The sequence below is a fragment of the Stegodyphus dumicola genome, chromosome 8, assembly GCF_044657685.1.
Source record: "Stegodyphus dumicola isolate Sdum_Otavi_A_Nest chromosome 8, ASM4465768v1".
NCBI classification, from domain to species: Eukaryota; Metazoa; Arthropoda; class Arachnida; order Araneae; family Eresidae; genus Stegodyphus; species Stegodyphus dumicola.
Window position 1 is genome coordinate 142,707,136 of NC_140775.1, and position 16,983 is coordinate 142,724,118.

Below are 16,983 nucleotides of genomic sequence, written 5' to 3' on the forward strand. Positions count from 1 at the left end.
CAATTACTTCAAATCCACGAACCCGTAGAACAGAACAATATTGTTGTATAACTTTAAAAATACAATAGGAAGTTTTTAAAATTAATTTTTGAATTAACAATTTTACTAAAAGCTGTTTAGAAAGTACCTGTTACTCTGAACATTCTTGTTGAAAAAATATTAAAGGAATTTAAAATAGTTATTTTGTACAATATCATGTTAGAGAATAAGTTTTTTTTTTTTTTTTTTTCCCCATTACATTATAGGTTGTTTTCATATTAGAATCGAATTTATAAAAGTCCTAAATTACAGAAGTTTAACATAAATTAATTTATTAAGCGTGTATTATACATAGAGGAGGAGAAAGAGAAGAATAAAATTGGATCGAAATTTCATAAAAAGCTGTTTAACAAGCATTTATAAAGTTTAATTCCATATAAATAATTCAGGCATTTATAGTTAAATTTTACAGGAAAACCAAATTTTCTATATTATTTTCAAAATAAGAGCTATTTTCCCACAGGTAATTGAAAACATTTCCTTTAAGAAAAGTTCTTTTTTTTAAATGCATTTCTTTATGTATATTTAGTATGATCTCTAATACATACACACACTGGCCAATGAATTAGAAACCTTTGAGATTTTCATTTGACTGCATGCTAGGGATGAAGTATGCAAATTTTTTTTATGACGTGGTTAGAATGCTAGTATAAGTAAAGTGTAAGAGTGCTTTTTACGATGAAAGAAGTAAATTGGGAAAAACAACAAATCTTTCAAAAGGGACAAAAAGGGGCTTATTGTGGGTGCCTGTTTAGCAGGGGCCTCGATTTCGAAAACAGCAAATCTCACTGGGTTTTCAAAAGCAGCTGTGTCAAAGGTTTTCAAAAGTTGTAATCAGAACCATCCGTCCTAGAAGACGTAACTCCTCTAGAAGACGTAACTGCGGTTCAGGCGCAGTTTTCCAAGAGAATGATTAGCGTTTTCTTCGATGAATTATATGGCAGAATAGGGACTCTACTGTGCTTCAATTGACACAGATCATCAACCAAGGCTCTTCCCAACAGATTTCGGTTTGAACTATATGTAAAGAATTGCATAGAATAAGAATGCATAGTCGGGTGCCTGTGAGAAAACCACTCATTTCTGCCCAACATTCAAGAATTCGTTTGCAGTTATGTCGGGTAAGAAAACACTGAACATTTAAGGATTGGAAACAAGTAATGTGATCGGATAAGCCATGCTATACCTTATTTTAAATTGGTAAAAGATGTTGAATTTGGCGAGAATCCCATGAAGCACTGAATCCATCTTGCCTTACTCACACTGTACAAGGGTCTGGTGGGAGTATGTTCTGCTGGCATGGAAGCCCTGGTTCTGCTGCCATGGTGTTCCTCGAGGGTAAACAAACAGCCATGAGATTACTGGCAGATCAAGTGCATTCTGCAGTGCTGTATTTTATCGTGATGGCGATGGATACTTCATGGATGATAATGCAACTATACCTCGTGGCAGAAGTGTTCAAAATTGGTTTGCTGAACATTAGTCTGATTTCCAACACCTTCCCTGGCCACCACATTGCCTGGATTTTAACCCCATGGAAAATATGTGGGATAGGGTAGAAAGATGTATCCAACATCAATCTCCTCTTCCATCTAGTTTACAAGATCTAAAAAGTTGCATAGACAATGCATTTTATTCTCTGGACATAAATGCACTCCAGGAGCATGTAGACTCGATGCCCAAACGATTCAGAGCAGTTATCCAGGCAAAAGTTGGTCCAATAAAATATTGATTTAGGGTTTCTATTTTATTGGCCAGTATATGTATATCTGTAATTGTTATATGACATAAAATAAAGTTAGCTTTGTAACGATTTAAAATGTACTTTTAAAAATGCTGTGCCATGAAATAAGACCACCTCCAATTATTCCAGATAATTTGATCATTTGTAGATGATTTTAATAAAGAAATTGTCTAATACAAATGTTTATTAAAGTTATCAAAGATACTGGTCACTTTTAGAAATAATCATGAATAGAATGTAGTTGCTATGGAGAACAAAAGAACTGGTTTTTAACCAATAATAAATACATTTAGGTAAATTAGGAGCAGAAAAATAAATTATATCTTAGTTTGCAGAATTCATTAAGTATGGTAAAGTTTTTTTCATTTTCTGTTTATTGAAATTATTTCTTTGTAACACAATAGGAAATCACAAATCTGTACAGCTTAAGAGTGAAGTTTGTACATATTTTAGTTAGTCCTAAAGGAATCATTAAATTAAATCAAAAGATTAGAAAAGATAATTTAGCTCTTATAATAATGAAGTTAAAAATTCCAATTGCCTTAATTCTGCTCAGTTAGTTTTTAGCTGTTAGCTGTCGTTTTTAGTGTAGAATCATGTAGTATGTTATTTTAATGTTTTGAACTTCTTCACTTTAGCATAATTTGTTTCATCTCTGTGAGGCATAATGAATAGAAAATATTTTCTGTGATTCAAATTTCCCTTTGGTCACATTCACATTTCCCTTCCTAACATTGTTTACTAAACTACTAAGGATAGTAAACTTAATAATTTAGTAACTACAGTATTATTTCTAAGTTCTTAATTCAAAAATATTGTAGATTTTTCAATCATATTAACTGAAAACGTCGCCATTTATATTTAAGAAATTGCGCAAATTACATATGTTGGTAGATTTGAGGTTGACAGAATGTTTTTCTTATTGCTGTATTATATATCAAGCTGTGTATCAGAAAGTTAAGAATGAGAGCAAGCAGTGTACTTATAAATCCTCAAAACTTACAGTGCAATATCTTGAAAAGGGCACTGAAACCTTTTGTGATAACCATCTCCCTAAAACAATCTCTTCTGAAAGTGACTTGCCTTTTTAAGAACATTAATAAATATTACTATTTCCATAAAAGTTCAGGAATCAGTAGAACTGAGGATGATCATCTTAGAGAGGGTTCATCGTATTTTGCTTACAAAAAATAGTTGCTTATACAAAAGTCATTCCTATTCGGTTCTTATCTTCTGTTGTGGCCTCGGTGAGAATGTTGATGTGGCGTGTTTCTGCATTGTTGAGAAACAAACGGTTACTGATCTGTGCATGTGTGAGAAACAAACAGTTACTGATTAGTGCATGTGCGATAGGCAAATGATTAGTGATCTGATTTTTCATTTTATCAGTCAGCAGTTTTTCATTGTAAAATACTTATTATGTTCAATTTTCCTTCAGCCGAAAAAGAAGCTATGGTTAATGTTCGAGCTATTATTATCAGCAATTTCTAAACTGTAGGCACCAAAATGAGTCTATAAAAAATGAATTTTTTGGTATGTTTATATATATTGTGGTGTAGCTGCCGAATCTGCTACACAGAGCCCCTTTTGTAATCCAGGCTTAAAATGAACTTTTAACTCAGGTTCTAACAATAACATGAATTTTAATAAAATAAAAAATTAACAGGTGCGGTTCATGATGATGTGGGACTTAGATATATTCAGTCCTGTAATTTCAGAAATTTGTTAAACAGGAATGTGTGCGGTCAACAGTATATGTGAGGAGTCATAGTTCTAGGAGGCCAAAATGTCTGTAGCCCCAGCAGGAAGGTCCTGGCTCTTCTCAGAAAACCACCTTTCTTTCTCTCTGCTAAAACTTTATTCATTCATGGTGTTATTGCCTCTGCTAAACCTGGGGGGGATGCAGAATTCCCCCCTTGTACATAACAATAATGTCCACATTCTGACCCCAGTGAAAGACTTCTTTATCTCTGAAACTCTTGGAATGACCTTGTAGGCTGAAACCAGAATAATTAACAATGGGACCTCATTGTACAAGAATTTCTCCTCTGGTGTGAAAGAGGCACTATTGCATTTGGAATTCAGTCCCCCTGAACGAAAACTGACAAAGAATATCTATGCAACCTTGTAACCATATATATTAATAAATCACTAACAAATTTATATTGAATTAATGAATAAGTAGATTTATCTTGCATGTTTAATAATCCTTCTGATTTATGGTAATTTTTATCTATGTTGTTGCTTTAAATAAATTGTTACCATATGATTTGAAGTTTTTTCCTTTTATCCTGCTTTACCTTTGCTAGAGCATCATTTCTCTATGCCTTCATCAGCATTACAGTTTCATTTCAAGAATTCATCTGATACAGTGTGTTTGTGCATTTTGAATTTTTTCACCATTCGTCTGGTGCATAATAACCTTTAAGATTTTATGCCATTAAAAGTCAACCAACCAACCAACCTAAATAAATTGCTTATATAATTATGTTAAATACTATAATTAATGTATAAAGTCTTATTGAATTATGTTATTTTAAATAAATTATTGATAAAATTGTATTAAATATTATAATTAAAATTTTATATTAAATTCCTTCTATATGTATATATTAAATAGGTCTTGTTGAATTATGTTATTCTAAATAAATTGTTGACAAAATTGTATAAAATATAATAATAAATAAAAATTTATATTTAATTCCAATTGTGTATTGCAGATATTGTTTATCGTAGTCAATAGCCAATTTTGTTTTCATGCATACTTGTAGCATATGGCAATAAATCACACTTTCTTAAGCCTAAATTGCCTAAATGCTTCTTTCATCAAAGCCGCTACAGAAAATAAGTATCTTATATTCTTTATCCTATTCTTCAAATCTACAGTGCTTATATACTGATAGGAAAATTTAGTGCCAGAAATTTAAAAAAAGTAATGACAAATCATAATAGCAGACTGGAATAAATGTAAGTTTTTCTGTGCAATAATTTCTGCATGTGGAGTGATATTTGTGATAAAAAGGAATAATGAAAATGCATGTACAAAAATGCTTCATTAGCATCACATACAGTGTTTTTTTAATAGTTAAAGCTTATATTTAAAAAAAAATTTTTTTTTCTTTCTTTTAATGCTAAAGGACGTAGAAAAGCTCAAGTTAGGTTAGTAGAGCCCAAAGGATCATCATTGAATCATGGAGACAGTTATGTCCTTGTTACACCAACTCAAGTTTATTGCTGGCATGGAGAACTGAGCAATGTAATTGAAAGAGTTAAGGTAAGATGATGTGGTAATCTGTTTATAAATTTTTCAGTATGTGCTTTTGATTTATGTATGTATAGTAAAGGAATTAAATTTTATAATGCATGTTTAATTAAAATAAAAAGAATGATATAGAGTTGCATTTATTTAAATTGGTGGCAAGTTTTAAAAAATTTGATTAAAATCTCATCATGCAGTATGTGTTTGGTTTTAGGTTCAGGCCACTATGATGTATGTTATTGAAATTAGCCACTATGTATTGTTATTTAAATTATTTGAAAGCATTAGTATCGTACATTTAAGTTTTAAGAATGAAATCTATATATTACTTGAATGATACTAAAACGTTGATTATATTTAAATGTGAATAGTTCATTATAGACTGGGCTGTCACTAGGGTTTTTCTGTTGGCTGGTGCAGTCTTTACTGCTTTTAAATTCTGCCACCTTGTGGGGCCACACTAGTTCTGGTGCCTGCCCTTGACAGTCAACATCAATAATCAATATGAAGCAGCCTTCTCCTTTGTGTGAAGTAAATTAGTAATATTTAAAGTATGATATATATTTTCATTGAACATGAAACATTTCATTTTATATGAAGATTGGATTTGGGGATTTATGAAGATTGGATGGGATTTGTATGAAGATTGGAGTATGGATTTAACTTTTAGAATAAAATTAAAGTAATTTCAACCTGGGCATTTATTCCAAGCAAATTGTAATTGGAAGAAGTTTACTTTTATTTTTCCCTTATTTTTGAAGATTGCTTTTCCTATCAACTATTTCTAAGTTTTTCTTTTCATTAATAATTACGATTTTTTTGGAGGGAGGGGCTTTTTTATTTGTTCTTTAAAGGTGAACTGATAATTGATAATATTGAAAGTACCAAATATAAATGAAGTAGATTTTTGATTTTTACAACCCATAAGCATTGCAAAAAATGTTTGTAAAAGAAAATGATTTGAAAAGACCACTAACATTTTATGGCCAAAGGCTGGGTTCGTAAAAACATGTGGTTTTTAAGCTGTAGGTTTGTAAATAGAAGAGCCATTGTAATTGTTGCATATCAGCATGCAAATGGAAACTTTTTTCCAAGCATAATGTTACGTTGAGCAAGCAAATTTTTAATAACTGTTTTTTTTGGCAGATAAGTATAAGATAACACATTTTGTGCCATTTTCAAAATGATTATCTAATGATTCTAAATTATTTTAAGTAAGGTCTTTAAGGTTTGTTTTATCTTTTCATAACTCCTTACAGCAGCAAAGCGAGTTACTTCTTTTCTAATTACTCAATGAAGGCTAATTTTATTTTGGCATTAAATTTCCAGTTTTTTACCATGTAAAATTTAAAAATTCTCTCCCTCCTCCTTTTTGTTGGATATAGGAAAGTTTCATGACTCTTTTAATTAAATTCTTTTTTCTTTTTTAATTTAATAACCCTTCCAAAATAATTAACACTATAACTAATAATTGAAATTTATGTAATTTTATCATATAGTGAAAAACTTCCAAATATATTTAAAAGAAATTTTATGGTAATGATGAAAGTTTTCCCCCTAGTATTTTGGTGACAAATTTTACTTTTGATATATTTTATTTTTTCATGAGAATATACTTAATTCAAGCCAGGTATATGATAGCTTCCCTCTCTCATTAGAACACACACAAACTCTCTGTGCTGCACAAATGTACAAAACACATAGCTTACAAAAGTAAGTTAATTCAACATTATGCACATTAATAAAACAAACAAAAGCAGAGAACAGCTGTCTAGGCTTTACAAAAAGAGATAAGTTTACTGGCTATGTAACACCTAGCTTTTTAAAATCATTCTGAGGCATAATCTTGGGCAGTTAAGAGCAGGACAGGAAAAAATTAAATGTTCCACATCTCGAAGATTTTTTTGAACAATAAAACAAGTTATTTGATCGTAGATTGAAACAAAACAAATAATTTGCAAATTTACCATGACCAGATAAAAATTAAGACACTTTAAAATTTATTAAGAAGAAATACTTGAAAAATAGTCTGTGGTTAATATAAGGAAATACATTTTTTTTTATGCTCAGAATTACAAGGTGGAAGCATCCCTTTCATTTCTCCTAGATAAAAGCTTCTTTGAATAGAATAACTTTCAATAACACTTTTTAATACTAATATTAATATCAAATGGTAAATCTAAAGATCTTTAGTTAAAAAATCTTTCTTTTCTATGCCATGATGATTGTATGCAAAACAAATATTAATTCTTAATGTCTACTGAAGTGATAGTTTCAATTTCCAGTTTCTATCTGCTTGCAATGATGTTTAAAAGGTAAAAAGAACGTATTTTTATAATATGTAGTCTGTCTGATAGTTCCTGAACTGTATAATATGGATTTTCAGAGATAGGCTCTTTTAAGAGGTCCTTGTTTACAGAGAATGGTCGTACAGAGTGGGGCATAATTTTAGGGCTGAAATTTCTGCATTTCTCAAAACACCTTCAAAGTATGTCATCAGAAACAGCACTTTGTTCATATCCAACACACATTTTATGAGCAGTCTGACTAGTCTTATTTCTTCTTTTTAAATAGAAGAGCATAATAATGAAAATGATCTCTTGGGGGGGGGGAAATGTTACAACAGATGCTAGAAATATGCAATACTAGCAGAAAATACCATATTTATACATCTGCTTCGATTAAGGTCATTTCTCATCAGCAGTAACAAAATAATTTAAAAAAAAAAAACATGCTTTGATTTGAAAAACCACAGAATTTTCCAGATAACCCAATAAATTTGTGAATCTTAAAGATTCACTGTAAAAATATGTCTGAGACAAATTTCAGAATAACGCTTATGGTTTACATCAACTTTCTTGGCTGCAATTTTGTCTTTCTGTTGAAATACATGCAATTAATTCTGGTGAGCACAAGAATATTTGCACATATTCTTGTGCTCACCAGAATAGTCATAATAAGCGAAGAAATTCCAGCAATCAAAAATCTTGTGATGACACAAACATTTGAAACTCCTGTTAATGATAAAATTTTCAGCTTCATGTACATATCCTTTAGTATGTGTAAAGTTAATACATGTTTATGCACTGCAAGATGTATTTCAAGAATGATATTTCTTATATTCTGAAACTTTTTTTCAAAGTAAAACAAATTGTAATATCTTTCTGTTATTCTTCAGGCACAATAAATTCAGGATTCTGTTCCTTAATAAGTTTTAAGAGTTCATCACTAATGCTGTTAGGCATTTTTAAACTAAAAGTGTAGGCTATTTCGGCTTGTCACATTCAGAGATGCATTCTGCTATTACTTTATTGTTACTAATAGTTCTGAGATCACAAACTCCGATTATATGTTTTTGAGGACTGATTTCAGTTTTAAGAAGCCTTTTTGATGTCGTCATATATGCAGTTCTCCACATTCACATCACAGCAGTCTGAATTTATCCAATTTGGCATAACATGACACCACAATACTGACATAAAATTCTTTCTGTAAAGCAGTACTCAATAAGCTTTTTTTTTACAAGTTTCAGGAAACTGTAGTGACTTAACATGCTTATAAAAAAGCTTTCCTTAAATCGACATGAAACTTTGGTTTATTTTGCTCTTCGATAAGAGAAATATTTTGACTTCTGATTTTGAAGTTCTGTATCCATAACTGCATAAAATTTGGCATCTTCTGCTAGTCTTGTGTATCACAATGAAATTGTAAATTTTGAATTGTTATATGCTGAAACTCAGCTAATACCTGATTGTCATAAAAAAACTCAAATTTATTTGTATTTTTTAAATTCAAGGCTGCCGAAGTTGCAAGCTTGGTCCAAAGCTCTAAAGATTTGAGGTTTAAAGGCCAAAATGAAATTATTATCATTGAAGAAGAAACCAAATCACATTCAGAGCAGCAACAAGAATTTCTTAACACTCTGTCAATTAAGTTGGAAGACATCCGATTAGCAGGTGCACCAGATGAAGATGAGGTAATTTAAGAGTCAGTTGTATTTTTTATATGTACTGTATCGACAGCATGAATTATTTTTATTTCAGATTTTTTCATTTTAAAAACCATATGAAATGAGACATTTTTAACAAATGTATTTTTTGACAGTTGTATGAAATTGCTATTGTTAATACAAATGCAGTGTATAAACTTGGAGAAAATGAACTAATTCCATGTGATGAGTTATGTGGTACTGTGCCAAAAATTGAGATGCTGAAGCCAGATATGGTATGGATATTTTTTTAGGTTCATAAATTTGTTATTAGAAGAATTTCTATTATCTTTTATATTAAAAGAATCTTATCAATATATTATTTTGCAGATATATGTTTTCGACTTCGGAGCAGAGATGTATATCTGGTGTGGAAAGCTTGCACCTTCTGATCTTCGAAAATCTGCTGTCTCATTAGCCAAAGAACTTTGGGATCAAGGATACAATTACTCAGAATGTGACATTAATCCATTTAGTGCTTCCTTTGGTAGTGTTTCATATCTTGTGCAATCTTTACTGCATTATAATTCCAGATATCTTTAATTAAGATTAACTAAAACCGCAATCTGTTTTAGGGAATTTTTTGTTAGTTAAATTAAGGTGACCAGATTTTAACATTGGTAAAGCGGGACACCATTGACCGGAAGGGGGAGGAAATTCTTGATTAAAAATTTGGTCTACATGGAGCAACTAAAATTTTCATAGACCGCAAAAATAGTATTGCAATATATATATATATATATATATATATTTTAAATTTCAACATAAGTACAATTTACAAATATTATACTTTAAAAAATTATGTATAGTATTATTTTATTGTTTGACATACTTCTCATTTGAGTGAAATTTTTTTTATTGAATTGCTGTCGTTGTTTAAAAGGTTATGAAGCTTTTCACAAGAATTTGTTGAATTTTATTTCACATATAAAATGGCTTTTAAAGTGTCAACACTTAATTGTGATTTTTCTGATGTCCATACTTTATTTTCCGTAGAAAAAAACACGTTCAGTCGCAGCATTATTCCTGGTAAGGAGAAAGCATATTTCACAATTTTTAGTGGATTATTGTAGGGAACATGGTTTGTTTCGAAATGATGAAATATTTCTAACCATTTGTTCTGTAGTGTGATTTTTGCTGATGCCCAAGATTTAACCTTTTCCTTATCAATATATTTTTTTAATAATGGTACCTCATTAAAGAGATCATTTTCGGAAATATTGGCTATATGGGAAATTCTGAGTAATATGATCGAATGGTTTTTGCACATCATTCCAATTAAGTTCTTGTTTTAATGTAAACCCAATGAAAATAAATGTTTAGTGTCATTGTAATGTTCTGTCCACTCTTCTAAATAATCTTTGCAGTTACTATAGAACTTTTTACTGTGATTCATGATATCTGCACAATTTATTGCACCTTGTTCTTCTATCTGGTTTATACTATTACGGAAAGTTAACAGAAGGAAATTATTTTCTGACTGCTCTTGACACTAAAATTTTAAATTATTAACTTCATTTGATACTTCGATTACCGAAACTTTGTCATCTGCAATAAATTTTATAGCATTTTGAAAAAAAAAAAAAAAAAAAAAAAAAAAAGAAAAGAAAAGAAAAAAAAAAAGCTACTTGATTGCGTACAAACTCTAGCCAAATTTTTGAAAATTCTTTTTCAACGAGCACAGTGTATATATCAGAATATATTTTGTCGTGCTTTCAAAAATCGGGACTTCTTTAAAATGTCGTGCGATGCGGGACAAATTGTTAAAAATCGGGACTGTCCCGCCCAAAGCGGGATGTCTGGTCACCTTAAGTTAAATACATATTTACTGTGATGCAAGTGAAAGAATTTCCTCTCCTTTATTTATTTAATTTTATTTTAGAAAAGATCATGTAGTTAAAAAATGTATTCCCTTATAAAAATATTTTAACGTCTGTCTTCAGCTCAATTAAGCAAAATTTGATTATAATCTTTTACTAAGAAGGTAGCCATGTTTATATAATGATCTCCTGATTTCAGTTTAAGAAATTGGGCTTTTGGACCATAATAACTTTGGCCAAGCAGCACACTAAAAAAAAGTTTAAAAATTAAATTTTACTTTGAGTCGTCTGCAAAGAAACTTATTTTATCAAATATATTTAATTAGTTTTTTAATCATTCTTAAGACATGAAACTAAAAATTATATATGATAGTTCTCCCTATTCTTCATCTTTTTTGGAAGGGGTTAAATTTATATAAAACACAAAAGGTTGTAAAAGTTAACCCCAGAAAGTATTTAAAACATAAAGCTACTCCTAAAAATAGACTATTTTCTGAAGCTTAAATCATTTGGTTTAGTGTCTAATTCTTATGAGATGCTTATGATAATTTTCTTATGAAATGATTTTGTGTGTCACTTAAAAAAATATTTTAAAAAACTATAAAGCAAATTTTTACTTTTTAGTTCATAAAAATATTTAAAATTATTTTGTAATTTAATTCTGTTAAAGGTTGATTGTGGATTGTTTTCAATTTATTTTTTTTCAGATAGTATAATTAAAAACAAGGATACTAAACGACCTTCATGGGCAATCTTTTTAAAAACGAGTCAACACCGAGAACCAGTTCTTTTTAAAGAAAAGTTTTTTGACTGGCCAAATATTCATCCTCTTATAGTTCAAAAAACATATAATGAGAATAGCACTAAGGTATGTCGTTTTTTCATTTTTACTTTCTATTTATAATGATCAGTGTTGTCATGTGATTTTTAAAATCCGTTCATATAAATAAACGTTAGAAGCAGCTATGAAGACTATTTTAAATTTCATATCAGTGTGAGATTTTAGAAATGTTTTTCATTTTCACATGCCATTAATTCTGCAAAAAATATAATTTTGTTGAAAATTATATTTCTAACAAAATTATATTTTTGTTAAAAATATAATTATATTTTAATATTGCTATTATTTCTTGTTGATTCTGATGAGTATTAAAGAATGTTTTTACCCTTATTAACTGTCTGAAATATAAAACTTTAAAAAAAATATATCATAATTTAACATATTGCAAAATTATAGTGTTAGCAGAAATTTATTTCAAAGTACAATTTCAAATCTATTTTAAAAAGAATAGTTTTACTTAGAATGAATTTGGAATCCGAAATGGTGGTAATGAAAGCTGATATTCAAAAAGATGTCTAAAATTATATTTTCTGTTTTCCAGAAACAGCTGTAACTGAAATCACAAATTTTAACCTCTAATTAAAAAATAAGCGAATAATGTATATAATATCAAAATGCATATTTCTGTAGAATAGTTTTCGATTAATTTTTATAAAAATAAAGTTAATGAAAGTGATTTGTGAATATGAGCCACTTTTTCTTAGAAAGTCCTCTAAAAGCATAAGTGCTTGCAATGTTTGGCTAAACTATTAAACAACAATTTAGAAATCAAACAACAAAAATCAGCATTATATTTTCAGATTTTCACAGGACTAGTTCCGTTGGTTTTACTGAACTACCATCCTTACCTGCCAAAGTGCAAATGAGTGAGATAAGGTACAAGATTTTGTTATTTGACTTCAAATTTAATATTTGTTAGGCGTTGTTCTAATTTAACGTTTGTTGGCTTCTAATTTAATATTTGTTTCTTGAATTAAAGTAAAATATTTATTTTACTTTAATTCAATAAACATCAGTAAAACATTTTGCAGTTAAACTAAATTTTAACTTAACAAATCATCAAAAGACTGGCTATAAAAATTCTTAAGTCAAAATTCATCTAAATGGATAAACAACATTATATTAATTAAGACACAATAACATGTCGAATAAATATTAATTCAAAAGTCAAACAACAAAAATCAGCGTTATATTTTCAAAATTTTCACAGGATCATTTCAAGCAATTTAAAACATTCGCTTATCCCATCTGTTGCAAATTGTGCCAGATTATATGCTCTTCCCAAAATTCATGAAAGTGGTATTCCTTTCTGCCCTATTGTATCAAATTTAGGTACTGCCTCATATCCATTAGCTAAATATTTAGTTTCTAGATTTTCAACTCTATTAGACAATAATAACATTTACACCATAAAACGTTCAACAGAGTTTGTAAAAAAGGTTAAAAACATTTCTCCTTGAAATTTACTCATGGTTTCTTTTGATGTAAAATCATTATTCACCAATGTTCCAGTGGAGGGTGCATTAAGATGTCTAGAAACCAGACTTCGCGAATTTCATTTCTCTGGCATCGAAATTGATGAGCTAGTTTCTCTCACTCTGTTTGAAACAAACACATTTTGTTTTCAAAATAAATATTACAAGCAAACTGAGGGATTAGCCATGGGAAGCCCCCTCAGTCCCATCCTGGCTGATACATACATGCATTATTATGAATCAAAATTGTTTGAAACTGTAAACATCCCGGCATGGTTCCGCTACGTAGACGATACTTTTACCCTGTTTGAAGGTAATAAAGATGATTTAAATAAAGTTCTTTCAACAATGAATTCTATTGATCCGGCTATTCTGTTCACTTTTGACTTGCAATTCTCTTCCGTTTCTCGACATTCTGGTCACACGTAACACATCCAACTTCAGTACTACGGTTTACTGTAAACAATCATCGGTTTGTCTTCTTTTACACTTTAAATCATGTCATCCGACTAAACAAAAGTTAGCTTCATTTTATTCCTATGTTTTCCGTGCTCTTCAAGTTTGCTCCTCCAAACTATCCCTTGATGAAGAACTAAATTATTTAAAACCAATAGCTATTGACAGGGGCTTTTCACCTAACATTAATCAAGCAGTTAAAAAATTCTCATCTCAACACACTATAAGGCACACTCTTGTTTTAGGAGATTATAAAAATTCTGTTGTCATTCCCTTCTTTCCATCAATTAGCTATAAAGTTGCACATATTTTGCAGAAATTTAACTTTCGTCCTTGCCAGTGTAGTTTAATTTACATTGGCCAAACTAAGAGAGCCTTAAAATTTCGCATCAAGGAACATGAGGCATATGTTAGAAAAAAGGAAACACAGAAGTTTTCTGTTGCTCAACCTTGTTGGTCCGAAGATCACACTTTCAATTTTCTGCTGCCAAAATTATTCAAAAAACATCTTCCATTTAAGAATTGGATTTTCTAGAGGCATTTAACATTCAAAAAAATCTTTCTCTTCTAGTTAACAATCCTAATTCCAATCCATCTTTGCCTTCAGCCTTTAAAGAAATTATGTTTTAGTTCTGGTTTCATCAACAGATGGCACCACTTGCTTATTCTTGTCCAGACTCCCTTATCTAATCATTGTTTCCTATCTTGTTCATTTGCGGTTTTGCAGCTGAGGATGGTGGTTCGGTAAAACCATCGAAACTAGTCCCGTGAAAATTTTGAAAATATAACGCTGATTTTTGTTGTTTGACTTTTGAATTAACATTATATAAATTTGGAATAAACAGCTGTAAAATCGTGACTTTTTTGGTTAAGCTTTTGTTAGGAAATAAAATAAATAGTAAAGTTGATAAAATTATTAAATTAGAATTCAACTGTATATGCTAATAAAATATATGGTTGTAGAATTTGAGTTTGTTTTCTTGTTTACCTAATTACAGCATTATGGGTTATTGATATGTTAATATATAATGGAAGATTTTGTTGATTTCCTCAAACTTACTCATTTCTGACCTTTTACAGAATACAGCTGCTACTGCCAGTATCTCAGACCTCAAACCATGTGATTACAGGACAATGCTTGAGAAGGAAGTGGAAGAACCTGATACGATATTGGAAAACAGTCATATTGGTAGAGGTTTGGAATATCATGATGAGGCTGAACGTCGCCATTTTAGGATCAGTACAATATCTCATAAGCACTGGCATATATCCGAATATGGTTACAAAGTTTTACCAGAAGAAAGCTGGGGACAGTTCCACAGTTGTGATACTTATGTTGTGCGATGGCAGTATATGATAAGCAATACAGGTAGGTGAATGCTTCTTAAAATTGCTATTTAATGCTGATATGTATATCAAATTAAAAAGTTTTCCAAAATTCATTTCAGAAGTGTTAATTTGTATTGTTCAGGTCATCAAAAATATAATTAAATTGCTTTATGTAAAATAAAATGTTTAAATCTCTACCTTGATAGAAAAATTGCTAATGCCCATTTTATGTTTTTGAGGAGAAGCTGGTCTTCTTTCAATATATTTTTGAATCATAGGTACAGAATTTAAAGAAATATTTTTCCGTGCATTAATTCTTTTATTAGTCCTATAAAGACATGTAGTTGTATCTTATTTTATGCGCATAACACTAAAAATGTTATTTAGGTCACCTTTTCTTATTTAAATACATGTATCATATTGATCACTTGAAAATCAGTGTGACATTGATATAATAGTGGAAAGGCATCTAGTACTACTTTTTCTTTTTAGTGAAATTAATAATTTTTATGGGACTGTTGATAAACTTTAAATTTCAAATATTTTGAATATTGACTCTTTTTCTGCCAAGGTGCAGAAATTTTGCTGAAATTTTATTTCATGTAATGCTGTCTTACATATATTTTTATGTATCTATTTCATTGTAAAATTTCATTAATTATAAAAATAAATAATTTGATAAAATATGGAAATTAAAACAGCTTTTAACATACTGAGAATGAACTGATTATTGAATCCTAAAATTTGGTGATGTATTATCTATATCTGCATTTCTATATCTTCCAGTCTGTTTGAATGAATGAAAAAATATTAATTACACTTTTTGTGTCTCAAAGAGATGCCTTAAGTTATACCTTGAATTTATATATATTGATTCTTTATTGTTTCAAAATCTTAAGTTAGCTCACTGATGTAAAAATTGTGGTTTGAGAACATTTTGTTGAAAATTGTTACCAGTTTGAAAGAATGTCAAATATTTTTTACACATGTATTTATTTTGATTAATTTTCAATTATATTAGGTAGGACTCTCAAAGGTGATGCTTCAAGGCATTCCTTTGTTGGTCGCAAACGCTGGGCATACTTTTTCTGGCAAGGTGAGAATTCAACTATTACAGAGAAGGGTGCTTCAGCCTTAATGACCATTGAACTAGATGATGGAAAAGGACCTCATGTACGTGTGTTATTTTATCCGATTTGTAATTCCAGTTATCTTGATATATTTTGTTTTACATTTTTTAGTTGTCCAGTTTAAACGACCTTGAAAATTAGAGATATAAGGTTTTTGTAAATTTTCAGGTTTTCTAAAATTTACTACTGATTTTGTTTTAATAACCAAATCTAACCATTCTGTATGTCATCCATTTCATTACTTTCGTACTCAGTCTTCTTTAAGATAATTAAGTATAAATTTTCATAATATTTTAAGCTTTTGTTAATACATTTATATAAATTCATCATTCTTGTGTATCAATTAATTGTACATAATTTAATCTTAGTTTCTCTCATTCTCAGTAAAATGTAATAGATCAATATGTTTTATCTTTTTTTACTTTCTTAGTGAAAATCTAAATGGAGAAAATTTGAGCTATATAGTTTAAATAGGGAAAGTAAATTATTTATGTGTGAAATGTCATTGGTAAAACTGGGTATGCATTAAATGTTGACAGTTTTTGGGTGTTGATAGTTTTTGATTGATAATGATATCTATAGGAATTGTATATACACTGCCAAAAAAAAATCCAAATGTCAAGAAAAAATTAATGCTGAGTAATGAAATTTTGTCAATGCATTTGCCTAAATAACATATTTATTTTTCAAGATCACAGTGTTGAGCCAAACACAAGAAGAACCATTTCAAATATGAAATGCTGGTCCATTAAATAACCAGTGTAACCACCAGAATTTTGAATGCAAGCATGCAAATGTGCTTGCATTGTGTTGTACAGGTGTCAAATGTCGGTTAGTTTGTGGGATTGAGTTCCATGCCTGTTGAACTTGATCAGTCAGTACAGGAAGGTTTAATGCTGGTT

The 16,983-nt window shown here is 29.7% G+C and overlaps 1 protein-coding gene across 1 annotated transcript in view; it reads left to right on the forward strand.

Moving 5' to 3' along the window:
- LOC118183144 (supervillin-like) overlaps window positions 1-16,983 on the forward strand; it is a 77,827-nt gene that overhangs the window by 27,143 nt on the left and 33,701 nt on the right. The window contains exons 9-15 of the mRNA XM_035352571.2: window positions 4,921-5,057; window positions 8,839-9,018; window positions 9,147-9,266; window positions 9,361-9,517; window positions 11,558-11,718; window positions 14,703-14,991; window positions 15,973-16,124. Coding sequence (XP_035208462.2) covers window positions 4,921-5,057; window positions 8,839-9,018; window positions 9,147-9,266; window positions 9,361-9,517; window positions 11,558-11,718; window positions 14,703-14,991; window positions 15,973-16,124 — 1,196 coding nt within the window. The remainder of the gene's footprint in view (window positions 1-4,920; window positions 5,058-8,838; window positions 9,019-9,146; window positions 9,267-9,360; window positions 9,518-11,557; window positions 11,719-14,702; window positions 14,992-15,972; window positions 16,125-16,983) is intronic.